Source organism: Triticum aestivum, chromosome 5B (genome assembly GCF_018294505.1).
Source record: "Triticum aestivum cultivar Chinese Spring chromosome 5B, IWGSC CS RefSeq v2.1, whole genome shotgun sequence".
Lineage (NCBI taxonomy): Eukaryota > Viridiplantae > Streptophyta > Magnoliopsida > Poales > Poaceae > Triticum > Triticum aestivum.
The window spans coordinates 713,246,016-713,272,211 of NC_057807.1; the positions used below are offsets into that span (position 1 = coordinate 713,246,016).

Sequence of the window (26,196 nt, forward strand, 5' to 3'; positions counted from 1 at the left end):
CAGTTTTTCTAAAACCACTCCCAGATTTACCTTTACGGCCAACTATAGTTTTATCATGAGTGTCAAATCTCATGCACCCGGGATTTTATCTTTGGAGACACCAAGGCCATCTTCCAAGATAGCCTCATCTACACCCACCAGCCGGCCGCCGGCCACGATGTTGTCGTCATTGCCCACAGTTGTTTTGAACATGACGGTGGTTCAAGGCTCGTCTTTCGGAATTGCTCAGCGACCACATCGCCTAGGGAGAGCCTTGACGGTGTCCAGACCTTCCTAGGCCGGCCCTAGAAGGGCCATGCTTGGGTCATCTACATGTTATGCTCCATTAACTCGATCGTTGACGTGGCCGGATGGGTTGTGTGGGACAACAACAACCCCGAGAAACCCGTCAAAGGCGGCGCGAAGCCCGGCCATGAGGGCCACATATACTACGGCGAGTACCAAAACCATGGCATCGACGCCAATGTCAGCCACCATGTCGAGTGTTGTGTCTTCTACAAGCTCAATTAAGCCAACGAATAGCAAACAGCCATGTGGCGACCACCTGACAAGTTGGTCCCACACATGGGACCACGTGGCAAAGCCAACGAATAGCAAACAACCACGTGGCAACCACCTGACAAGCTGGTCCCACTCCCTACGACGAGGGGACGCGTTGCCGAGAGCCGCTCTCGACAAAGCCAACGAATAGCAAACAACCACGTGGCGACCACCTGACAAGTTGGTCCCACACCCTTTTTGAATCACATCAGTGGAGTAGAACAACATTAATCAGTCAACTACTTGAGAGCTCTTCCTCCATCAAAACATGGTCCTTCAGAATCCCAGCGAGCTTGGTCCAAAAGAAACTGCTCCCTGGAATCTGTCGCTTCCTTGAGCTCTGCCTCATCTTTTGCATTTGTGAAATAAATTGATCTTGTGTGAGATTCGGCAAGTTCGAAACAACAATGTAAGCCTTGCACACATGATAACCAATAACAGACATGTGGATGTCAGCGGGATGTTATGACACGACTAAATTGCCTCCTTCAATAGATATTTTTCAAGTTATGTACTCCTTCTGTTCCTAAATATAAGTCCTTTTAGAGATTTCACTGTGGGCTACATATGGAGCAAAATGAGTGAATCTGCACTCTAAAATATGGCTTTATATATCCGTATGAAGTCCATATTAAAATCCCTAAAAGGACTTATATTTAGAAACAGAGGGAGTAAGTAGTAGAAACAGAGAAAAGATCCAATAAGAAAATTTCATTCCATGAAAGGCAAGCCCCTTTAGTTAGTTCTTAGATCTACAAGTTCAGTTTCTAAGAGTTGACAAGATTAGCTACAACTACATACGTTTTTGCCCTTGGAAAACTGTATAGAATAGAAAGAAAGAAATTAGCTAATCCATGGTATAATCCATTTGGGCACAATAGAAAATAGTTGAAAAAGATGTGAAATGTATAAACGCACTGCCAACATGAGTCTAGCCAACTTCAGGCATCCCATGACGTTACTAGGAAGATCCAAAAGACTTGAAGTATACTCCAAGACGCTGGATCCGTGGAGAACTCTACCCCTCGTACTTAGTCGACTAGGATCATGCACCCTAGTACCCCCCCCCCCCCCTGTTAACTACATAAACGGAGGATCTTGTCTCGTAGACAACAAAAAGAAATTTCTTGGTAGGTACATGTACTCTATACAACACTCCAACCTAATAAACATGGAGGATGTAGGGTGCCATCTCTTCGGAGAGGCCAAACCTGGATAAAACCCTATGTCTTTGTTACCCTCGCTTCTAGATTTAGGTTCAATCACTGGCCCATGTAGCTTTCCCGTGCACGTGCTCAAGAAAGGAAACTCATGTTTGCTAAAAAAAAGTTTGCAGCTTTCGGCTCCACCAAAACTGGATATCAATTATTTATCTTAAACAAATTTTTAATGCAAAAAAAATATGAATTTTATTCTTTCCATAAACTTTTAAAATATTCATGAATTTTAAAAATGTTCATGTATTTGAAAACATATTCCAAAAGTTCATGAACAAATGTTCACGAATTTTTAAAAATACCAAATATTAATATAATTTTAACAAATTTTTAAAAAACATATACTTAAAAATATTCATGAATTAAAATTTTCCATAATTATTTGAAAATTTTAACACTTTAATAATTGTTCGTGATTGTTTCCTAACAATTCAGAAAATATTAGTGAATCTTAGAAAAAAATTCATAAATTATAAAAATTATTCATGAAGTAGAAACTGTGAAAAAAAATTAAACACAAAAGACAAATAAAATATGAAAATAAATGGTAAAAATTTAAAGAAAAGGCACTAACTAGAAAATTGCCAATCTGCTCCTCTCATATCGAATGGCAGACTGCATCCCCGAGTGTAGAAAGACAAATAAGCCCACATGATCAAGCAATAAAGTGGCGCTGTTTCTCAAAAGACAAAAAAGCCACGAAACATCCACAAATACAAGAGGGAAAAAACCCCCATCTGTGAAAAATGGAGCGAGGTGTTCCAAAAAAAATTGGTGCGAGAAGGCATATATCAGCTATCTTCCAAAAAAGTTTCAGAAATTTACGAATATACGGGGTAGGGGTCTTCTTCTCCAAACAATAATGTTTTGTTGGCCCGTTGAAATAAAAAGGGATAATGTTGCTGATTACATACATTATCTGCTTCGGCACTGATTACTTAGTACGTTTTCACATATTATTAGTATACTCCAACAACAAATGGTTTGTTTCTTTTGGCGCGGGAACAACACATGTTTTTTTTGGCGCCGGAACATCAAATGGGTTAACATATGATTTTCCTGAGGATGGATTAATATATGATTAGTGCTACCTACCGGGCATCTCCTCAGTTTTGAGTAGTACTCCATAAGTAGTAGTACCTACTTGTGCTTAACATTTTTGTTTGTTTTGCAGGCAGTATAATGCATACAGAAGATGTACTACATATAGTAAAAAGAAGTATTGAGGGACAAATTTTTCTCCCCTAGCCCGAGACAGCTAGGGTAAACCCCATCCTCCAGACTTTACCAGTGAGCCCGTGGATTCGCCATCACTTTTGAGGAGTGGTGTAATCACTTTAGCTTCCTCAACAACCATGATGGCATCCATTATGTTTATGAGTTTACTAAACCGCACCCGAGGTAATCCTTCTACCAGATGAGTCGCCATGGCTCAAGGCAAAGAGCTAGTTGCATTGAAAGTCCCACTATACGTTATTTCTATTATGTTATCACTAACTCATTGTAGGCATGGGGAGAAGTTTCTAATGTGAACGATGAGAACATGCTAGTTCTTGGGAAAGTAGCAAACCTTGATGTCGGTTATTCTCCCAACATAGAGGAAATACTTTTGCTACACCTCGCACATCAAGCAAATCATGCGCAAGAAAATATCATCTGTGAAGGCGTGATTACCATGTTGGCCAACTTCCTTGTCCTCAATTACAAACACCTTCATCCCATTGTCGGTAACAACCTTGCTAATATTCGTGTTCTTATTTGGAATGGTAGTAGTTCATCTGGTGGTCATTGCATCAAAATTCCTTTTGTTATTTTAATTTACATGAATTTTAAAATGTTCATATATTTTAAAATAATAATGAACTTTTATACTGTCCATATTTAAAAAAAATCATTCACACATTAATAATTGTTCATGAATTTAGTTCTTTTCCTAAGAATTGAAAAAATATTCATGGTTTTTAAAAATATTCATGAATTAGAAACTGTGTGAAAAATGAAATACAAAAAACAAATGAGGGAATAAAAAGAAAAAAATAAGAGAAAAGAAAAGGCGCTAAATAGAAGATCGACAAACTGCTCCTCCCATACCTAATGTTAGACTACACCCAAGTGCACAAGGATAAATAAGCCCACATGAACAAGCAATAAAGTGGCGCTTTTTCTCGAAAAGAAAAAAGCCCACGAAACATCCACAGAAGAAGTGTGAAAAAAAACACCCCATATATGCAAAATTGTGATAAGGCAGAAAATCTTGCCTCTGGATCGTAAACCTCGTATTGAACCCGCAAAAAGAAACCGCGGCAAGGCGTGCGTTGGCCGTCGGTGTATTACTAGGTCGCAGAAATTTATGAAGGTATGGGGTGGGAGTCGTCTTCTTCTCCAATTAATTAAGCACGATAATGTTTGTTGTCTGACCCTGAAAAAAAAGATTACGTTTGCTGCTGATTACACACATAAAATAATTATTTGGTTCGGAACTGGTTACTTACTTATTCATATATTAATATTATTAGCAGTATATGTACTGCAGTATACCCCAACAGCAAATGGGTTACTTTATGATTTCTTTTTGAGGATGGATTAATATATGATTAGTGCTACCTACCGGGCATCTCCTCATGTTTGAGTAGTATAAGTAGTAGTACCTACTTGTGCTTAACATTTTTGTTTTGTTTTGTTCTGTTTTGCACGTACTATAACGCATACAGAAGATGTACTACATATAGTAAAAAAAAAGTAGTTAGGGACAAAAATTTCTCCGCTGGTCCCAGATGGCTAGGGCAAACCCTCTCCTCTAGGCTTCACCGGTGAGCCCATGAATTCGCCTCTCCTCTGCCTAACACTCCGGCAGCCGGTGGCGAGGAGGGAAATGCCAGTGCCTTTGCTCTTGTTAATAGATTATCAGGCTAGAGGTTTTTAGTCCTCGCGGGTGCGGTGCTTTTTCGTCGAGTTTGTCTTCCGGGCTTTGATCCTCTCGAGTCCGTTCGTTTGGACGTAGTCGCCGGAGTTAGCTTACGATTTCTTTTTTAGGATGGATTAATATATGATTAGTGCTACCTACCGGGCATCTCCTCGTTTCGAATACTAATAGCGTTACCTACTTCTGCTTAACCTCTTTTTTTCGCATGTAGTACACCGTATACAGACAATGTATTGGCAATACAACAAACAGTACAAATAATAAACATTACATTCAGATTCGTAGAGAATCTAGCGATGACTACAAGCACTGAAAGCGAGCCGAAGACAGGGCAGTTGCTTATTAGGTTTGCTGTCAGTAAAGATAATTTTTTTTTGAAGGAGATGACAATGGACGATGTTACTGCTACTAGAGATTGAGGAAAAGTGATTAACAAAAACACCTTGGGTTTCGTGATGATGCGCTTTACCGATCAACTACGCCTTCTTCTTATGGTGTACCAGTGCATATAATAAAGTAATTAGTCGATGGATGGATCGCTTGAAGATTTAGCAATTAAGACAGAAGACGTTAATCACCTGCATAGTAATACAGAAAGGAATCTGCTAAGCACCGAACAACAACGTTCGGTACGAGCCCATGACAACCCCGAACGCTTTCGACGACGAGTGAGTCTAGTGACACGACATGAGAATGACAACTTTCGTGTTTTCGTTTATTTTTCGACGTAAAAATTGCCGCGCTTGCCCCTGACTCGCCATCCTCTCGCTCCATCTCCGAAGAATTGAAATGTCAGTTTGTCATGCTTAAAATCCGAACGTTTCTTACTGCGGCACCGCAGGAAAAACAGAGGAAATAATAATAATGAGAAGAGAAAAGGAAAGAAAAGAAAAGATGCCTCCTGCCTGCCTGCCTGCCTCTCCAGTCCTCCTCTTGGTCTTCATCCCCTTCCTTCCTTCCTCCTCCCCCTCTGCCGTCTGTGCATCCAATTTCAAATCCGCTCCTCCTCCTCTCCGGCCACCCGGCCTCAAGCGCGCCCACCACCAGTTCTCGCCTCGCCGCCGCCGCCGCCGCTCGTCTCTGGTGGAGCGGACCGGCGACTTGGCGGCGCGGAGCGGAGCGGAGATCCACCCCGTCCGGACCTGCAACTTCCTTGGACGGTAAGGAACCCTAGCTTTCTTGGATGGTATTTTCTGACCGCTAATCCCAGCTTTCTTCGGGTCAATAGATATTCCCCTGATTGCCGCCCCCACCACCATCCCATGTTTATCCACCTAGGGTTTACTCCTCTTCTTCTACCTTATCTGCATCTGTATCTACTGTGTCTATGTATGTATTTTCTCCCCACTCGCCATGCTAATTTAATTTGGGGGCAATCCTAATAAAACCACCGATGGATTCATTCATTCATTCTTGTTTAATCCCCTTCCACCACCAATCTGCATACACACACTCCAGCAACCCATGCTTACTTGACTTTGACTCCAATCCATTCATGGCAGACTGACTCACTTGCTTTGATTGCTTGCTTCCTTGCACACATCAATCCACCCACTGATTTTTTCACCTGATACCTTTTTTCCTATGTATGTATTTATATCTATCTATGCATGCAACCTACTCCATTCCTACCAAGCAAATGGAAACAAACTGTGGAAGGAACATTACCCAATCTAGTCTAGTGTATAAGTTACATACAGACTTGTATAGTTTCAGGTTTCCCCTCTTCATCCATTTCCTAGTGTATGTATACAGACTTGTGTACCTTGTTGCCAATACTCTATTTTTTCAGTGGAACATTATCTCTTGCTTGCTTGCTTGCTTGCACACACTCTGATACTACTTGTGTAGTTTGATTGATGTATGCTTTCTATGTCTGTATGGAACCTAAACAAATACGCCGTACAAGGAAATGGTCAAATGGAAGGCTTGTGTTGTTCCAGCTGTTCCTTGCAAATGATTAAGGACCTTGTTTGTTTTTTGGCTGCAACTGACATACATTCTTATGCCTGTTTACTCCAGGTCAGGCTCACGTTTCCCCTCCTGCCCGCTGACTCTTCGACGCACTGCTCGCAAACAGAAATGAAGCGTCAATGATATGAACCGCAACAACAGTTGACAGAGCGCCATGGATCCCAGAAGGGACGCAGCTGCTGGCTCTGCGCCCCAGAGAGCCATGCACGCGCCACTGGTTTCGTCGTCCACCGCTCCTCCCCGTGTTCCAGAGTACCTTGTGCCGGGCGCTGTCAAGCCCGTCCTCAACTACTCTATCCAGACCGGGGAGGAGTTTGCCCTCGAGTTCATGAGGGACCGCGCCATGTCCCAGAAGATCCTGGCCCCTGGTGCGTCCGGAGATCAGAATGCTGCGACAAGCGGTTATATGGACTTGAGAGGGATGCTTGGTGCCAGCCACACGGCATCAGAAACTGGACCTGATATATTCATGCTTCAACCCATTGTTGATTCGCGGCACAAGGAGCCCGAGAGAAAACCTGTTGCTGCTCAGGTTCAGAATAGGAGCAGGCACTCGTCGACCAGGTCGGTGCCGCGAGCTCTGTCAGGTGGTGATGGCAGTAGCCGGGGACTGTCTCATGGCTATGCTTCCTCTGATGCTTCCGATGCCTCAAAGAGAATCAAGTTCCTGTGCAGCTTTGGGGGCAAAATCTTGCCCCGGCCCAGTGACGGGAAGCTTAGGTATGTTGGTGGTGAGACGCGCATAATTCGAATCAGCAAGGACATTTCCTGGCAGGAGCTCAGACAAAAGACGTCTGCCATCTTCAATCAGCCCCATATCATCAAGTACCAGCTCCCTGGTGAAGATCTCGATTCTCTGATCTCGGTGTCAGGCGACGAGGATTTGACAAACATGATGGATGAGTTTGCCATGATTGAAAGTGAAGGAGGTTCTCAGAAGCTCCGTGTTTTCCTGTTTTCGTCGCTCGATTTTGACGATAACCTGGGTAGCATGGATGGCGATTCTGAGCTCCATTATGTTGTTGCTGTCAATGGAATAGATGTGGGATCAGGGAAGCCTTCAAGCGGCCATGGTTTAGCAAGCACATCCGTGAGTATGATGGATCAGTTCATTAATCTCAATAACGATAATGATCAGTCAAACCCAAACCAAGGCATGTCAGATTTTCATGGTATGCGTGGGCCATCTTTGGTGCCTGCTGCTACTGTACCAACTCCAACACCGCCAAGTTTATCCAGTGATTACACTGCAAATTTACAATCTTACCAAGGGCAGGAAATGCTGTACGCTCAGAGCTCTAGAGACAATTTCTATGACACTGAGAGACGCATCTCTATGCCTCTATCTGCGCCCTCAGATTATGGAGTGGCCTCTCAGTATGCGCCACATTCTGGTCCTGCATCTCTGGCAACTCCTGACCAGCGGTCTTATCAGGATGGCTTCATGATGCAAGGTTCTACAAATGATGCAAAGCAGGCTTCCAAGAACACGCTGCATCAGAAAAGTGAAGTGGACTACTTCCAAACCCTTGAGAATTTGAGTGCTCCTGTGCTGCACAATGATCTGTCTGTTTCAAATAGCATGCATTTGGAAGTGCCCCCTGCTTCTTCGGCTCAAGAAGGCCGGACATCTTTTCTTCAACCAAGTGACAGTGGAAAGAGCCTAGAGCCTAGAGAGTTAAATGAAGATGACCGCCAGTCCTCTGGTGGAGCTTTTGCATCTGGATGTTCTGAATTTGAGTCTGACATGACCGATCATGGGTTCACGGATCCACAACCTGCTTCCGGGCGGACCTTCCATTCTGAACGAATCCCTCGGGAGCAAATGGAGTCCCTGAATCGGTTGTCAAAATCTGATGATTCAGGTGCTCAGTTTCTAATACCTCAGTCTCAGTCTGGTGTGGCTAGAGAATCCATTGCAGAAGCTGCTGATTCTGTCGAAGGAGCTGAAAATACAAATTCAGGGGCCCCATCACTGAACCTGAATGAACCGTCTAGCGATGATTCCCTAGCACAGTTTGAGAGAAACTTTGCCAAAGCTTTACCACGGCCGAGTCAATTTGGTATAATCATACCTTCAGAAGAATCAGATGCTAAAATGATGTCTGAAAATCCTGTGGTTGAACAGCAACAGGCCAGTGAAAAGAAGGCAGTGGATGTCCCCAACATCATGAATTCAGTTGAAAAGACTCCAGCTAAAGGTAATTTGAAAGCCACTACCACCAATAGAATGCAAAGTGCTAAGAAGCAGCTGGGAAGTGATGCTGCCATGGCACGTCGTGTTAGTTGGGAGGCTCCCAAGCCCGCGCCCCCCAGTGATGTTAAGCATGATCCTGCTGTGCCATCGTCCACCAGCACTGCTGGAGCTGTTGCAGATAGTGTATCTGCAGCTGCTAACTCAGAGAACAGAGATTTTTTTGTTGATATCAATGACCGCTTCCCCCCTGATATTCTTTCCGATTTCTTTGCAAAGGCGAAAGATGCAGCACAGTCATCAACTCCTTTTAATGATCCTATTCTTAGCTTGAACATGCCAAACTATGAGCCTAAGAACTGGTCATTCTTCAGAAATCTTGCAAAGGATGAGTTCCCGAGCAAGAGTAATGACCAACAAGGCCTGGCAAAGATTGACGAAGGGATGTATGCATTCGCAGGAGCAGATAACGATGCAATCAGCATGAAGGGTTTGAATCCTACCTACAATTTTGATGCTGAGAAGAAGGCAGAGCCTTCCATCATAGTTGCTGACGTTAGCAGCATGCCTCCAGCTTATGCCACGTCACATATTGACCATCTCCCAAAGATGGAGAGGAGTGTTGAAGCATTTCAAGTTGACAATCCATATCAACCTGTGGTGGACAATACGAATCTGCCTGCTCCAGATTTCGAGGTATGCATGTTTAGTAGAAGTCAACTGTCACTTTTGTCATCACACTGTGTTGTCATATTTATGATTGTTTTCATGGCTTCAGGAACCAAAGTTTGAAGAGGACAGAACTGCCGCACAAGTCATGGATGCTTCTCTTCGAGATTCTGATTTTGAACACTTGCAGGTATGGTGGTTTTGTGTTGGAAGAAACTTAACATGTTTGGCCTAAATTCTCAAACAGAGTCATCTAAAGCCGCATGACGTCGCTATCTTTATTCATTGTTGTCGACATGTTTAAGTGTTATTACTAGCTCTGGACAGACAATATTAGCATTTTCTGGCCCAATGGTTCTCCCAACCAAAGGACACATGACAACCTCTGTTACGAGCATGACCAGTGACATAATGCCAACAATGCTCACTTTTATTCTGTTGGGAATAAATATCTTAACAGATTATCAAGAATGAAGATCTTGAGGAGCTTAGGGAACTTGGTTCTGGTACTTTTGGAACTGTTTACCATGGGAAATGGAGAGGAACTGATGTGGCTATCAAGCGCATCAAGAAAAGCTGTTTTACAGGACGATCATCTGAGCAAGAAAGGCTGGTAAGCTACTGAACCTGTGTTCAAGTTGTGTGTTAAGCATGGTATTTGTTTTCCCCATTTTTCTAGCATATAAACTATATATGACACTAGGCTCTGAATATTGAAGGTAGTTGCAGCATTACTGAACATAGCGTTCTTGAAATCTGTTACTCGTATCATCAATGCGGTGTTATATACTACAGCTGAAATTTCAGCAGAAAGGAGACTGTAATGATGCTCTAAATAAACATTGTGGTTTCTAGGCACAAGAATTCTGGCGAGAAGCTGAGATTCTGTCAAAGCTTCATCATCCAAACGTCGTAGCCTTCTATGGCGTGGTGAAGGACGGGCCGGGCGGTACCCTGGCGACTCTGACCGAGTTCATGGTTAATGGTTCTCTTCGGCATGTCTTGCAGCGGAAGGACAAGTAAGCAAGCTCTTGCTGGTGTTTTCCTTGTATTTGCCCTTGTCTGGATCTAATAAAACGTATAAATAGCTAAGCAAAAAAAACTTCTCTTGTATAACCTGAAAGGTGTCCTGATCTCCGCAAGCGGCTGATCATAGCGATGGACGCGGCGTTTGGGATGGAGTATCTGCACTCAAAGAACATTGTGCATTTCGACCTGAAGTGTGACAACCTGCTGGTCAACCTCAGGGACCACGCACGCCCTATCTGCAAAGTAAGCCTAGTTTCCGTTCCATCAACTTAAAAACAGTGTTGCGGTGAGCACCTGTTGAGTAAATTTACTACTATCGTTGTGTCCAGGTGGGTGATTTTGGGCTGTCCAAAATCAAGAGGAACACCTTGGTTTCGGGCGGCGTGAGGGGGACGCTCCCCTGGATGGCACCAGAGTTACTCAACGGGAGTAGCAGCAAGGTGTCGGAGAAGGTAAGACCGTGACGCGTCTTTCTTTCGTAGATATTGTTCTGGTGATATCTATCTAGGCGTGGCCTGTTCCTGGTTGATTGGACCAGAGTTGAGAGAGTTTGGTTAGCAAGAAGTTAGTTAAACTTAGCAGTGAAATCAATAAATAAAGTATATAACAGGGAGAGTGTTTTTGGTTTTTTGGCATATATATAATGGATGCAGGTAGACGTGTTCTCGTTCGGTATCGTGTTGTGGGAGATCCTGACCGGGGAGGAGCCCTACGCCAACATGCACTATGGCGCAATAATAGGTATATATGCCGATGATTCTCTTCCTGGAGCTGCCTTTCTTCTTCTTGTCCACTTTCTTTGTGATATATATACTACTAGTTAGTGTTTATGTAAATAAACTTTGGTGCTTTGGTTGATGGATCTTGCTTGGCAGGTGGCATCGTGAACAACACGCTGCGTCCGCCGGTGCCGGCCAACTGCGGGCCGGAGTGGAGGAGGCTGATGGAGCAGTGCTGGTCGCCGGACCCGTCGCAGCGGCCGGCCTTCACGGAGATCGCGGCGCGGCTGCGGTCCATGTCGGCTGCGGCCAACCAGCAGGCCAAGGCAGCGGCGGCGGCCAAGTAGAAAGAAGAAAAAGAAATCGCCGGCTGGGGCTGGGTTCTGCTTCTGGTGATCGGTGGAGTCTGCTGTATGTATTGTCTGTCTGTCTGTCTGTTATAGAGTTGCGCGTTGTGAGTGTAAAAATATTGGTGAGATGAATGAAATGAAATGAATCATGTCCTCGGTCGGGTGTAAAAATATACACACACTATGTACTATTATTATAAACAAATAATATATATTATTATCTCTATATATATAAGTGGATCCAAAATGGCATTTTGTTTGTTTGTTATTTATGGGGTTGGATTGTGTGCTAAAGACTCATTGTACCGCTCCATTCGTCCATTTTACAAAGTATGAATGAAATCGAGTGAATTGTAGAAAACATCGATATTGAAGACTAGGGTTGCAGAAACCACACTTCCACAATTTTGTGTCAAAAAAACCACTAATCCTGCGGCTATTTTTTGTGTGCAAAAAACACTAGGAGATCACTTTGGTCATTTTAATGATGATTATGACACGTGGGTCCTGCATTTGATGACGTGGCATAACAGTTCGTGATAGCCGACGGGTATACGAAACAGTCCTTGTAATTTTACAACGAGGCCCTTCAATAAAAAAAACAAAAAACGGCGTATGTGCGGTGAGTGATGCATGTATGAACTCGGGGTGATTTAGAACTTGAAAATGTACTGTTAAATTGGGGATGAAAGTGACATGTAGAAATAGGGGTCAGTTACTAGCCTGTAGGTCTTCCTTCCACCCAGCCCAAGCCCAGACAAAGAGTACAAGCTACAGTTTGGGTGTGAAAATGAACACATCTATTTTTCCTTTTGACATTTCCAAGAAAAACATTTTTGATGCGCATGAGCATATGCTTTGCTCCCAAGAGCCGAATTGGATTTCCGTTAAAACTTCACAAACAGAACAACCACAACAGTGTTGCTGCGGCTACAGTCTTTACCTTCTCAGACACCTTGTTGGTAGTCCCGTTGAGTAGTTCTGGGGCCATCCATGGCAATGTGTGATAATAATGCGAGTCACACACTTCCAAAACGACAATTTCCAGTAATAAATTTCAGCATGTTGTATATGTTACAAGAAAAAAGAAATGGGGAAAGAAAACTATCACCCGCTTATTTTATTTTATTTTTGACATTCAACACCTCCTTTATTAAATAGCTACAATCGTAGCATCAGAAACAATCAGGGGGACAATTGCCCCCGGGGCTGCCTCCAGCCAAACACCAGGAGGATTAAATTTAACTACTCTAGCTAACTCAAGAAAAAAGAAATGGGTAAAGCAAACTATCACCCGCTTATTAAGTTAACACACAAGTATTGATGTGGGTTCAGAAGCTTACTTGCTCGAAGATTGGCCTGAGAAACAATTTTTCTTAAAGTGCTTAATATCCACATCAGTTCCTCTCCACTTTCCGTGGTACACCGTCCCGAAGGCGCCGGAACCAAGGATCCTGACCTCCAGGAGATCTTCATTCTTGATAATCTGTTAAAATACCTTTTTAGTTTCAAAGCCCCAACAGAATAAAATGAGCCACGTAAAACCACAAGATGTTGCATATATAATACCAACACATTAGAATACACCAACACATCACCTGCAGCTGATCGGTGAGATTGATGATGGGCGCGTTGGTCTGCTCCGCCATGCCGCAAATTGGGTTTGTGAAGGCGGAGAAGTCGGGAGTATTTATGGACGAACGTAGACCCAAATCCAAGTCCATAAATCCCCCGACTTCCACGTACAACGAGAAAGGTGCTTCAAAGACGGCACTGTCCACGTCCATAAAAGTCGGGATCTTTTAGGGCAGCGCGGATGGAAGATTGCGGGCAAGTCGACAACCTTGTGGGGTCCACCAGTAGTAGAAAAATGACTTTACGTGAGCCCCATTAGTCCCGATTTGGAAACTAATCGGTACTAATGTAACCATTAGTGCCGGTTCCAACGACTAGGGGGGAGGGAATCATTAGTACCGGTTCGTAACACAAATCAGGACTAAAGGCTGGTGGCAGACTGGGGCCCCACGAGCCCCTTTAGTCTCGGTTCGTGACACAAACCGGGACTAGAAACTCACCTTTAGTGCCGGTTTGTGTCATGAACCGAGATTAGAGGCTCCTATATAAACCCTTCGTCCAGCCGGCGAGCTCTTTGTTCTTCCTCTTTCCTCTCCTCTCTGTTTTTCCCCTCTTGCTCGAGCTCATCCTCCATTTTTACCAAAAATTATCAAGATTTGAAGGCACCCCATCATCCAAGTGTTCACAAAGGTTAGCAACTTTGTCCTTTCATCTCTCATTGCTAGGTTAACTCTTACGATGCTCTATAAGTATAATGATTTATGAGTTTTAGTTTGGGAGTAATTATATGTGATAGTTTCTTTGATTTTATATGCAATTTGAGCTCAAATTATGCATATGTAGGTGTGGTTTACTTAGTGCTTTTCCGTCCCCGTCCTAACCACCGTTGATCGCCCGCACCGTCCCGTCACCGGCACCACCACCTTGGTGAGCCTCTTGTTCTTATCCTTTTTATAAAAAAAATCATGTTTGTGTGATTTAGCTAGTTACTTGTATAATTTTCTTACCTGTACGTTGTTTGTTATACATAGTGGCATGGTTTTGATATCCGTCCCCGTCGGCCCTCGTCCGATTTATGATTCGGATGTGGTATATTCTCTTTTATAACTATTTGTTACATTTCGTGTTTATGACAAATTATGCTCATCAAGTTGACATTGATATTTTTATCTAGGAGGTATGTGAACCGGAAATTGCAACCGACCCTCTTGTCAAGAAGTTAAATTTAGTTAAAAAGAAAACGAGTATTTGAAATAAAAATTGAAAAGAATTGAAGAAGAGAAGATGAAACTCGAGTTGTATGTTGTCGATGTCGTCGATGATCACAAGATCAAGATGAATGCAATGCGCTTGAAGATTAGAAAGATTAGAACATATGTCATTGATAGTGAGGCTTGGTATCATTATGCTGTTGGATCATTTGTTATCTTAATTGCGATCTTGATCGCATTTGTTGTTGCATTTAAATGTTTTAACCAGAGAGTGTGTATGTTATTTTATGAGAATAAGTGTGTATGAACTTTATGTATGAACTTGTATTAATTTGGTCTTTTCGGTGTTGTGTAATGAAGAGCCGACAATGGATGTACGATGACCGATGCTCTCGCCAGTTCATTAATGGTGTGCATACTTTTCTGCTTGCAGCAGAGGCAAACAAGCGGGCGGATGATTTTATGTGTTGTCCATGTGCTGACTGTAAGAATGATCGAAATTACTCTAACTCAAAAACTATTCACGTCCACCTGTTTGAGTCTAGTTTACCCAGCAATCTCTGTCATGATTCCCCAGAGTCGCAGCTTATGCCGAAAAAGATAACGAACAAACTCGTCAGGACTCTTTGGATGCCCTAGAAGAGGAACGCAATTTCGCTTAAGGATGGCAATTTTATCCATGGACATGGATATCCATGGATATCCGACCCGAATGGATAGGGTTTGGATGTGCTTTTGTGTCCATGAGCGGCGCTCAAACCCGACCCGATTGTTCGTGGGTAGGGCATGGATATAATATTCTACCCATGGATATACCCAAACCCGACCCGATAGTATGACTTAATGGGGAAAGATGTGCTATCCCTACCCCACAGTCACATGTCCCACGACAATTTTACACTTTCTTTTTATCTAAAACATGCATAAGAAATTACACAATTCCCATCGTAACTTTTATGAGTTGACATTCAATCCCCTCCGTAACATACTCCAATGCCCCTTTCCTTATTTTTATCTCCTTAAATGACTCGTCATTCTGATCTGTTAGAAAAATACTAAATGATCTTAGGTTGTTAGTGGATGTTGATTTACCATAAGTGAAGCCTAGCCTGCCACGAGGTGAAGAATGGAAGAGTTTATGTTAATATTGTGTTATGTCTTATTTATATGTCTCGAGAGGACCCAATGGATATCCAGTGGGTATGGATATCCATCGGATTTGGACATGGACAAAGTTTTTCACCTATGGATTTTTTCATGGGCGGGCAAAAACTGTCTTCATGGATATGGATATGGAATTCATATTGTTCAACCCGATCCAAACCCGACCCATTGCCATCCATGATTTCGCTGCAGCACGATCTGCGATATATCAGCAAGACATATGCCGCTAGAATGCGCAGTCGTACTTTCCAGGAGGATGACTTAGTGTTCCGTCTGATACAAGAACAAACAGGTATGCATAAGCTTTCACCTCCATGGAAAGGACCCTTTGTTGTCAGCAAGAACCTCAACAACGGGTCATATTATCTCATTGACATACGTAAACACAACAAGTCACGTACCTCTGAAGAAGAGACCCTTGGGCCCTGGAATATTGCACACCTTCGACCATATTATAGCTAGAGCCATTGGCTCCAGTTCTTTGTACATACCTAATGTATATATTTTATGATCAATATAATAAAGTCGGCACCCTCGAAACTCGGGACTTCTGTCGTTTCGTCTCATATATTATGCATGAGTCTTTATTTTTTGATAATAGGTCATTTGAGGGCTTCCAACTCATCGAGTTTAGCTATTAACAATTTAACATCCCTCTTGACCCGGCATATGCCATTATGAATCTTGGTTAAACCTGCATGTCTGCTCGATGCTACTCCGCAAATGTGATCCAGTGTATTCTTGATAAGTCAATCAATATTGACCCTGAACTTGTCAAGGTTAAAACGCCCGCTTTAGTCATGTGAGAGCCTATTTACAGAAAGCGAGGATAAACCATTGGCTATCACGCCAGCTTCATTGAAGCAAGACATGAGCCTCGAAAGCCGGTCTTTTTTGCCGTGCCTCGAACGCCGGCTTAATACTTATGCAACTTATTTATTCCACTTAATTATTATGCCCCTATATTATATTATGTTTTACAGGAATTGATTTGTCCTAGTCAATTACCGGATTAACCAGAGAGATTTGGGTTATTATTCCTTCGCCGGGTTATAAACATAAGGGTATACTGGATCGCACCGTGTCTAGTTAAACATTATGATGACCTTGGTGAATCCCACAACCAATGTTATCGTCTATCCGGAGATAAGCCGTTAAGCCGGGTTGACCACATAGTTGGACCTGCATGGGCTACCAATGACGGGGCTAAATCCGACAATATCTCGGATAGAGGGTCCCAAGCTGGTGATCTTGGCTAGGAAATAATAGGATGAACACGAGACACAGTATTTACCTAGGTTCAGTCCTCTCGAAGAGGTAATCCCCTACGTCCTGCTTTTGCTTTATTGATTGTGATGAAGTACAAAGTACATGTTGATCTACGTCGAGATCGTACGAATGTGTCTAACCTCTCTACCCTATGGACTAAACCCTCGGCTTATATAGGGACCGGGGTGCCTAGGGTTATATGTAGGCCAATTAAATACATGGATAAGTTTGCCGATGATTTGAACATGTGTTGAAGTGTGAGTCAAAGTCTTGGGAGGATTTCATCTTGAGCACGACAGGGTCCATGATAAACATGACCCATTCCTTGATAGTCCGGGGTCCTCGGCCCGACCCATTAATTGTGAACAGATGATGATTAAGTTAAGAAAAAAAGGGGTTAGATGATGATTAAGTTAAGAAAAAAAGGTGAATTTATGTACATCCAGCTTACAAATTGTGAACAGATGAATGGATACTAGAATTGTATGATGAAATGAAATGATTCACGTGTGGTTCCTTTGTCGGACGGCGCAAGCAGTTGAGGTGGGTAATAAAACGAGGACGACAGCCCAAGCCGGCCGGCAGGCAGGCTGGTGGGACCCACACGTCGGCCACCCCCATGTTCGGTTGCCAGTTGCCACCTGCTTTGCTATGCTACGCTACTCCTCTCGGCCCGGCCCGGCCCAACCCTAACCCGGCAGGCACCGCGCGGCTCGCAGAGGGAGAGAGAAAGAGGGGGCGACAGCGCAGCGCGGCGCACCAACGGAAGGAAGGAAGGGAGCGGCGCCGGCCGGAGCCATGGCACAGAGGAGCAACTGGGAGGCGGACAAGATGTATGTATCCAATCTCCTCCTCCTCCTCCTCTGCTTCCTCTCTCTCTCTCTCTCTAGTTCATATGGAATCGAATCGAATCAAATCGAAATTGATACTGAGTTCAATTCAATTTTGGGGGATTGGATTGTCCTGATTGGGGATTGTAGGCTGGACGTGTACATCTACGATTACTTGGTGAAGCGCAACCTCCACAACTCCGCCAAGGCCTTCATGAACGAGGGCAAGGTCGCCACCGATCCCGTCGGTACGCACGCATGTTTCTATCTTGTTCCCCTTCCCCTTTCTGAGGGAGGGAGGGAGGGAGAGAAGATGCATCTTCTTCTTCTCTAGTGACCCCAGTAGTATAGCTAGCTAATAATAGATAGATAGATAGATAGATAGATAGATGCTCAAACCAATCCCCTTCATTGGGGGAAAGGAAAACAGACACAAAAACAAGCAAGGTAACCATTTATAGATGTGCATCTCCCTCTCTGCCTGTGTGTTTTCTTTCCCCCAAGCCACTCACCACAACACAACAGATATACTATGTCCATGTTTTCTTTCCTCTCACCACACCACCCCAGGCAGGGCAGGTGTTTTGGTTGGTGTGAATTTTGGGTTGGGTGGCCTGTACAACCAGCATTACAACCAGGAGGAATATGTACCAGTACTACTAGTACTAACTCATGTGTTACCTACTTATTAATGGCTAATGCTTGTCTGCTTTCGCTTCCGTTCCCTTCCGTTTCGTTCCGCAGCGATCGACGCCCCGGGAGGCTTCCTCTTCGAGTGGTGGTCCATCTTCTGGGACATCTTCGACGCCAGGACAAGGGACAAGCCCCACGACGCAGGAGGGCCTGGGGCCGCCGCACCGCCTTCTATGGACGTATGTCATAACTCCCTCCTCCATGCCCAACTTCTTTCTACATTCCTTCACTTATTTTTATTATTTTTATTATTATGCCTTGCCCTGCTTTTAACTAGGATTTACTATTTCATATCATCCCACACCACACCTGTACCTGCACGTTGATGTTACTAGGTCAAACAGGATGTGCTATAACAATGTTTATTCTTGGCCTGCAACGGTAATAATGTGTGACTTCAATACGGATTCAACCTCTCTTTCTTGTTTTGCTAAAATGCTATTGGTAGCTACCTCTTCAGCTGAGCATCCACATTTATAATTACCCGTTCCATTTTCGCTGACATTCTATTACTTACTAGCTGGGAAGCAACCTACCATTCTACCTTCTATATGCTCCTCTATTATACCTAGGCTGTATGTACACAGGCTTATCCTTACTGCCGTGTCATCCGATGCTACTATGGCCAAGTCACATTGACCTCAAAGTGGAAAAAGAGAAACAGAGCGCCCCCAACACGATGCATTGACTATTTCAAAGTGGAATGCGACATGCATAATCTGGCAAAGTAAAACTGACCACTGAGTGTGACTAGTGCACTGACACTGAATTAGGCCGTAACATGGATACTGCATGTTGTAACTTACTGCCAATGCTGCTGTCTTTTTTTCCTATCTGTGAAATGTGAATGTGATATCTGCATTCTGTATATCAAGTTTAATGGTATGTCAAGTCACATGTGCTGCTCATTGTATATGCTTTTGTATTTATTTATGGAATTCTTTGTGCTGCGCTAGATGAAATCAAGGGAACACCAGATGAGACTCCAGCTATTGCAACAGCAGAATGCCCACTTGCAGAGAAGGGATCCAAATCAACCGGCCCTTAATGGTGCTATGAACTCTGATGTATCGGCTGTCCTGGCCTCTAAATTGATGGAAGGAATGAGGAATCACAATCCTATGGACTCTGAGGCATCACAGCAGCTCTTCGATGCAAATAGGATGGCTCTTCTCAAGTCAGCAGCTAACCAAGCTGGGTAGGTTTTTAGCAATTCATTCCAGCACCAACTAAGCGTTGGTGAGTTTTCTGATTAATCCTTTTGTCCACTCAGGCAACTTCAGGGCAGCTCAGTCAACATGGCAGCTCTGCAGCAGCAGCTTCAGTCAAGAAACCAGCAAGTTGTAATGCATACTGTCCTCTGTAACTCATTTCTATCCACAGTTTCGCTGCACCTGCTTGCTGTTTCTTAATCCTAATATTCCACTCAACTATTTTCAAGGACATCAAAGGTGAAGGTGCTATTCAACAAAGAACAATGCCTACAGACCCTTCTGCATTATACGGAGCAGCGATGCTCCAATCAAAATCTGGATTAGCCGCTTCTGGTGAGTAATATATCCTGAGATGATATACGTACTGCTGCTCATTGTGTCTCCTGATGTAGAAAACACATTGTACTGATGGAAGACCCATTATGTGTCCATGCCGGGTGTCCTAGTGAAAATTGCATCACGAGTTCTTTTGTTTTTGCCCATCAGTACCCTTTCGGCTTGCTGTGGCTAGTATTATCATATTCATACTTGAGTGTTTGTTGATTTAGATGTGAGCATGCAACTAGTTTGCTTGTGTCCATTGCACATTAAACTCACGACAAACACTCTGAAATTAAATTGGACTGAGATTTGTAAAACCATATGACAAACAATATAAATAGTTTCAGTAAATGGTCGAAGGTGTTTTTCTGATCCATCTTCCTCCACTTAGGACTAAATCAAGGAGTCGGGAGTGTGCCACTGAAAGGCTGGCCGTTAACAGTGAGTTCGCTGACATCTCTTTATACCCTTTGTTTACTTCTCTTTTTGAAAGCTTATCTGTTTTGTTGTTTGCTAAAAGGTCCCAGGTATCGATCAACTCCGGTCAAGTTTAGGCGCACAGAAGCAGTTGATGACATCTCCAAACCAATTTCAAATCTTATCACCACAACAGCAATTGATGGCTCAAGCACAGACACAGAATGAGCTTGCTAGAATGGGTTCTCCAGCTCATTCTGGTTCACCAAAGGTTCGGCCAGATGAGCACGAGTATATGATGAAGGTCAGTAACTCACTATTATGGCACCTTATGCAAATCATGCATTTTATAATTGACTACTATACAATATTTGCAATCTGTTAGTTGAAGATGGCCCAGATGCAGCAATCCTCGGGCCACCGGATGATGGAATTGCAACAACAGCAGCAGCACCACCAGCAACAGCAGCAGCAACATCAACAGCAACAGCAACAGCAGCAGCAGCAGCAACAACAACAACAGCAACAGCAGCAGCAACAACAACAGCACCAACAGCACCAACAGCAGCAGCAGCAGGTGGCCTAAGTTACCTTGAGATGTTTTTTAAGTTCTATAGCTCCATACATGTGATACCTAAGCGTGCCCATTATTCTTGATATCCAGAATAGTAGAAAACGGAAGCCAACTTCTTCTGGGCCAGCTAATAGTACCGGCACAGGAAATACCGTTGGGCCTTCTCCACCCTCAACTCCATCAACTCATACTCCTGGTGGTGGAATACCAGTAGCTAGCAACGTGAACATTGCGCAAAAAAGTTCAATGGCTTGTGGCGCGGATGGAACCAGTGGATTTGCTTCATCCTCAAATCAGATGGTACTATTATTACGTGCATACTGCTCTACTGTTTCAATTTTTGGTTGTCAGTTTGTTGTGCTCAAACAACTTCTGTTACTGACAGGATAATTTGGATAGTTTTGTTGATTTTGATGATAATGTCGATTCATTTTTGTCAAATGATGATGGGGACGGTCGAGACATATTCGCTGCATTGAAGAAAGGGCCCTCAGAGCAGGAGTCCCTGAAGAGTAAATATTTTAAGCTTTTGAGCTGTACTGCAAACTTCAGCCCTGAAAAAGTATAATCATTATAAACCGTTCATTCTTTTGTAGGTCTTTCTTTGAGTGAGGTTGCTAACAACCGTGCAAGCAACAACAAGGTTGTTTGCTGTCACTTCTCTACAGACGGGAAGTTACTTGCTAGCGCCGGTCATGAGAAAAAGGTAAGCTGTGTAAACTCACAAGTAGATGCGAGTTAACAATTTATTTTGTAAATTCCTTGCTTGTGCCAGAGCGTTCAAATAATTAAAAATCAGTTTCCTTCTTTTAAGAATATTAGGATTTTATAAGTAGAATTTACCTTTAATATTGGCACAAGATTTCATCACCGTTAACAGTACTTGTTATTGCTAACTCCAGTCACGATTGTTTTCAGTAATAAAATATTTATCTCATATTTCTTCTGCCGTACCGTACACCGGCACCTGCATCTTATTCTGTTTATTGCTGGAGATGCAATATTACCCTTTCACCCACCTTGACCTGCAATGTTGACATGTAATTTTGTTATTGCTTTGCGTCTCTGATAGAAAATTAGGCCGTTGTAAAGCAGTTTATATTTTCTTATATGTGATGCTTCTATGGTACTGTAGGTCTTCCTCTGGAATATGGACAATTTTAGCATGGATACTAAACCAGAAGAACATACAAACTTTATAACAGACATAAGATTCAGACCGAATTCGACTCAGTTGGCTACTTCATCTTCTGATGGAACTGTTCGACTATGGAATGCAGCCGAGGTATTTTCTTCTAGTTTTTTTTTATATGTGCTTCTCATTAGTAATTCTTACTTTCCTTATTTGCTGCAAGTTCCGGCCTTTTGGTGCTTTTCACTGCCTACCATTGACACTGAAATTTAAACTTTTGCACTTTGATTGTGGCAAGAGATCACTGCAAACTTGAGTTACAAACTCCATAGAAGGGGAATACCATAGAAGGTCTTTTATAGAGGAAGTGTAAATCATGCTCTCCTATTTGTTAGTGTAAAAGGGGAACACCTTTGTCTCTTTTTCAGTAAGCGCCAAGCTTCTGTAACTCCATGGAACACTTATATCTTAAATGCAAAAACCTCAACGGAATATCTAAGACTTACTGGTACCTTTAATTGCAATGTTTGATTAGTCAAAGCATGTGGGTACTTGCTAGATGTAAACTATATTCTGCAATCTGAAATAATATTGTGCCAGGACATGATTTGTCGTGGTTGTCCAAGAACATTTACTTATGGCATAAGCTACTATACAGGACCTTCAGGCTGTCTAACCAATTTAAATTCATTGGGTAGAAGCTGATCTTAAGGTAAAGCGGTCTAGTACTGTTCATGATTATGGAGTCCAGTCGGTTGACACAACTGTTCAAGTTTAGGAATCCAGACTCCAGTAATCAAATTGCAAGTCAAGTACCGTTCATGATTATGGAGTCTAATGGGTTAAGGCTGATCAGAAGTTAAAGTGGTCTGTTCTTTGGGCCAGACAGAAATTGATGATGGATTTAGTTTGATTTGTTTATTACAGAGCGACCCAGTAACCCTAGTTCTTTTGCTGTCTGTCGTTTTTTGGTACACATGATTGTTGATTGGACGCAGACAGGTTTAGTCAGATTGAGCTTGAACATAACATATATGTTTAGTATACAGCTGGTTGATCTAATTGTAGGAAACCAAACTTCACGCATTAATTCGCTAATCATGTGCACATATTGATGATGTGACTGATTTTTTATGGACCTATGTTTCACTTCACCATGTTAGTATTGACTGCCAGATACCTAAATCCATTATTTTCTTCATTTTGCAGCGAACCGGCGCATTGCAAAACTTTCTTGGGCATTCCTCCCATGTAACATCGGTAGATTTTCACCCGAAATTGACAGAGATTCTATGCTCGTGTGACGACAATGGAGAGATCCGGTTCTGGACAGTTGGTCAAAATGCGGCTTCACGCGTGTCCAGGGTTTGTCTCTAGCGCATGACGTTTGTAGATGTTTTGCAGCCACATAGTTTCAGTGACAATAATAATACTTGAACTGTACATGAATGGATACAGGTGAAACAGGGCGGTACTGGTAGGGTGAGGTTTCAGCCTCGGATCGGAAAGCTCCTTGCCGTGGCAGCAGGAAACACGGTGAACATGATTGATATTGACACGGACACGAGTTTACATTCGCAGGCAAAGGTAATCAAGAATTGCACGGTGGTCATGATGTTTCTTACAGGTGTTTGTGCAACGTGAGGAGGTAGTTGTTCACCATTGAAATATTTTTAAAATGATTTAGGTTCACACTAGCGAGGTAAACTGCATCTGCTGGGACGAAACGGGGGAGTATCTGGCGTCGGCGAGCCAGGAGAGCGTGAAGGTGTGGTCGGTGGCGTCAGGGCAGTGCATCCACGAGCTGAGGTCGCACGGGAACCAGTACCAGTCATGCATATTCCATCCGAGATACCCGAAAGTTTTGATCGTTGGTGGTTACCAGGTAAGCAAAGCATTGACATGGTTGCTGCAAATTCTGAATAATAATGTTCCCGTGCAACATAACAGAGACAAATTAAACCTGGACAGTTGGGTAACGTTTATTTATATATACATGTGGTGTGATGTGATGTGATGATGCAGACGGTGGAGCTGTGGAGCGTATCGGATAACCAGCGGAACGTGGTCGCGGCGCACGAGGGGCTGATCGCGGCGCTGGCGCACTCCCCGCTGACGGGGTCGATTGCGTCGGCGAGCCACGACAGATGGGTGAAGCTGTGGAAGTAGGGAGAGAGATTGGTTGTAAAGACGAAGCTTGTGGAGGGAGAGATTGGAAGTGAAGCACAAGGCAGCAAGCAAATACATGCATGCTACGTAGTAACTACTAGTAGCTTTTGACCTTTGTTTACCTTTGTCCGTCTGTTGTGGAGGGAGGGATGTACCTAGTCTACTTATGTTACCTCTTACCTGGATGAATGGATGAATGAACCAAGCAAGTTTGCAGGTGAGTAAGAAAGGAGAGAGAGAGAGAGAGAGAGAAAGGGTGGGTTATTTTGTGTAATTAAACTGCGGCGCGGCGCGTTGTCGATCAATATTAATATTAATTTTAGTGCAAGGAGCTGTGCTGTTTAATTAATTTTATTTGACTCATTGGAGGAGAGAATTGTTGAAAGAGAATGCAGAATATATGCTTGCTTGTTGCAACCAATCTATGGATAGTGCTTAACTAGTTGCCTAGTAATTAATCATCATCCGATGTCGACGACGATGATGATGATTTTGATGCTGCCGGTGACGGCGCGGGGCTGAAGGCGATGCCGCCGGCTCCTCGGAGGGGGTGAAGAAGGTCCGGCAGCGGCGGCGGCTTGGGGAGATCGTCGGGGTTGGGGTGGTCGGGCGGGATGCCGTTGTCGATGCTCATGATGCCGATGCCGCCGGCCCCGGCGCAGGCGCTGGCGCAGGACATGTGGCACACCACCACCCACCCGGTGCACCCCTCCAGGCACGTGTCGCGGCACTTGTGGGCGTCCCCAAGCTGCGCCGTCGCCGGAGACGGCCGGCCGAGCAGCGCCAGCAGCAATACCAGCGACATCGCGGCCGTCATGCTCCTCCCGCAAGCCCTGCTGCCGCTCGCATTCGTCGTCGTCGTTGTCGTTGGCATCTGGTTCGCGGCGAGCTAGCTCCGTCCGCCTGCTAGCTGCTTTATATATGCATGCGTTGCGTTGCCTTGTCTTGTTTATTTGGGGACGGGTGATGGAGAGGATGGATTCATGACCACCGTAACGTCCGGGCGTTCACCAACTTAGCCAGTAAAATGTTTTGGGAGGGAGGAGTCCATCAATTCAATTACCATGCGTTAGTTATGCGTTATGCTATTCCTTACTTGCCTACCTAAATAGCCAGCCCAGCTCAGCTGCAAAACTCACTACATTTTTTTTGCGAGGTAGGAGTAGATTTTCGAGTGCAGTGATTGGGTGCCCAGGCTCATCTCCACCAGTCAGAAAAAATTCAAAAACAATACTAAAGAAATTCAAAAAATTCCAATTTTTTTTCATCGTAGACGATTTATTGCGTGAGGTTCGCTCCAAATATTAGCTTATTTGGATATCTGAGTAGCTCTCAGCAAAAAAGAAAAATTAGGTCAAAACAGTACATGAACAGTAAACTGTTTTACAAACCCCGAATTTGTTTTTTTTTGCCGAGAGATGCTCAGTTGTCCAAATGATTTGAAAATTGGGGCGGACCTCACGCATCAAATTTTCTACCATGGTTTTTTTTGAATTCTTCTAGTATTTTTTATATTTTTTATTCAACACGGGTGCAGATGAGCCCGGGCTCAGAAAAGGATTTTCGTAGATCTTCTTCTTTCTTTCTTTTTTTGTGAGAGAACTTATGATCTATTCATCTTCAATCATGACAATACAACGAACACCATAAATAATAAAAATTACATCAAGATTCGTAGACCACCTAACGATGACTACAAGCACTGAAACGAGTCGAAGGCGCGCTGCCGTTATCGCCCCTCCCTTGCTGGAGCCAGGCAAAACTTATTGTGTCGGGAAGTCGTCATGCTAAGGCCTCACAGGGTGCGCACCAGAACAACAGCCGCCACTGATGAAGTGTAGCGAACGACAACCAAATCCGAGCAGATCCATCAAAGATAGATCCACCAGAGACACACCTCCACACGTCCATAGACGATGCTAGACGCACCACCGGGGCGGGGGCTATACGGGGAGGACATATTCCATCTTCAGGGAGCCGCCGTCGCCTCGCCTTCCTGAGCAGGACATAAA

General features: G+C 43.7%; 3 protein-coding genes across 5 annotated transcripts; 2 read left to right on the plus strand and 1 right to left on the minus strand.

The window, feature by feature from the left end:
• Positions 1-5,579: 5,579 nt before the first annotated feature.
• On the plus strand, positions 5,580-11,845 carry LOC123114499 (uncharacterized). 2 transcript variants are annotated; one of them, XM_044535990.1, is made up of 10 exons: positions 5,580-5,840; positions 6,703-8,855; positions 9,309-9,544; positions 9,627-9,707; positions 9,978-10,130; positions 10,373-10,536; positions 10,642-10,789; positions 10,876-10,998; positions 11,200-11,287; positions 11,422-11,845. In XM_044535990.1, the coding sequence occupies exons 2-10, from the start codon at positions 6,809-6,811 to the stop codon at positions 11,610-11,612; spliced, it is 3,231 nt and encodes a 1,076-aa protein (XP_044391925.1). In that variant the 5' UTR covers positions 5,580-5,840; positions 6,703-6,808; the 3' UTR covers positions 11,613-11,845. The 2 variants fall into 2 exon arrangements, with proteins under 2 accessions (XP_044391925.1, XP_044391924.1); XM_044535989.1 differs by having other exon boundaries at positions 6,703-9,544.
• Positions 11,846-17,493: 5,648 nt separating this feature from the next.
• LOC123114500 (transcriptional corepressor LEUNIG_HOMOLOG) lies at positions 17,494-24,547 on the plus strand. 2 transcript variants are annotated; one of them, XM_044535991.1, is made up of 17 exons: positions 17,494-17,667; positions 17,815-17,912; positions 18,409-18,536; positions 19,314-19,555; positions 19,631-19,700; positions 19,799-19,904; positions 20,284-20,333; positions 20,413-20,613; positions 20,695-20,886; positions 20,974-21,183; positions 21,269-21,395; positions 21,480-21,589; positions 22,019-22,168; positions 23,225-23,380; positions 23,474-23,602; positions 23,703-23,900; positions 24,041-24,547. In XM_044535991.1, exons 1-17 carry the CDS (start codon positions 17,633-17,635, stop codon positions 24,182-24,184), a joined length of 2,346 nt encoding a protein of 781 aa, XP_044391926.1. In that variant the 5' UTR covers positions 17,494-17,632; the 3' UTR covers positions 24,185-24,547. The 2 variants fall into 2 exon arrangements, with proteins under 2 accessions (XP_044391926.1, XP_044391927.1); XM_044535992.1 differs by having other exon boundaries at positions 19,631-19,697.
• LOC123114501 (uncharacterized) lies at positions 24,520-25,096 on the minus strand. The gene has a single exon (XM_044535993.1). It carries the CDS (start codon positions 25,056-25,058, stop codon positions 24,639-24,641), a length of 420 nt encoding a protein of 139 aa, XP_044391928.1. The 5' UTR covers positions 25,059-25,096; the 3' UTR covers positions 24,520-24,638.
• Positions 25,097-26,196: the final 1,100 nt, after the last annotated feature.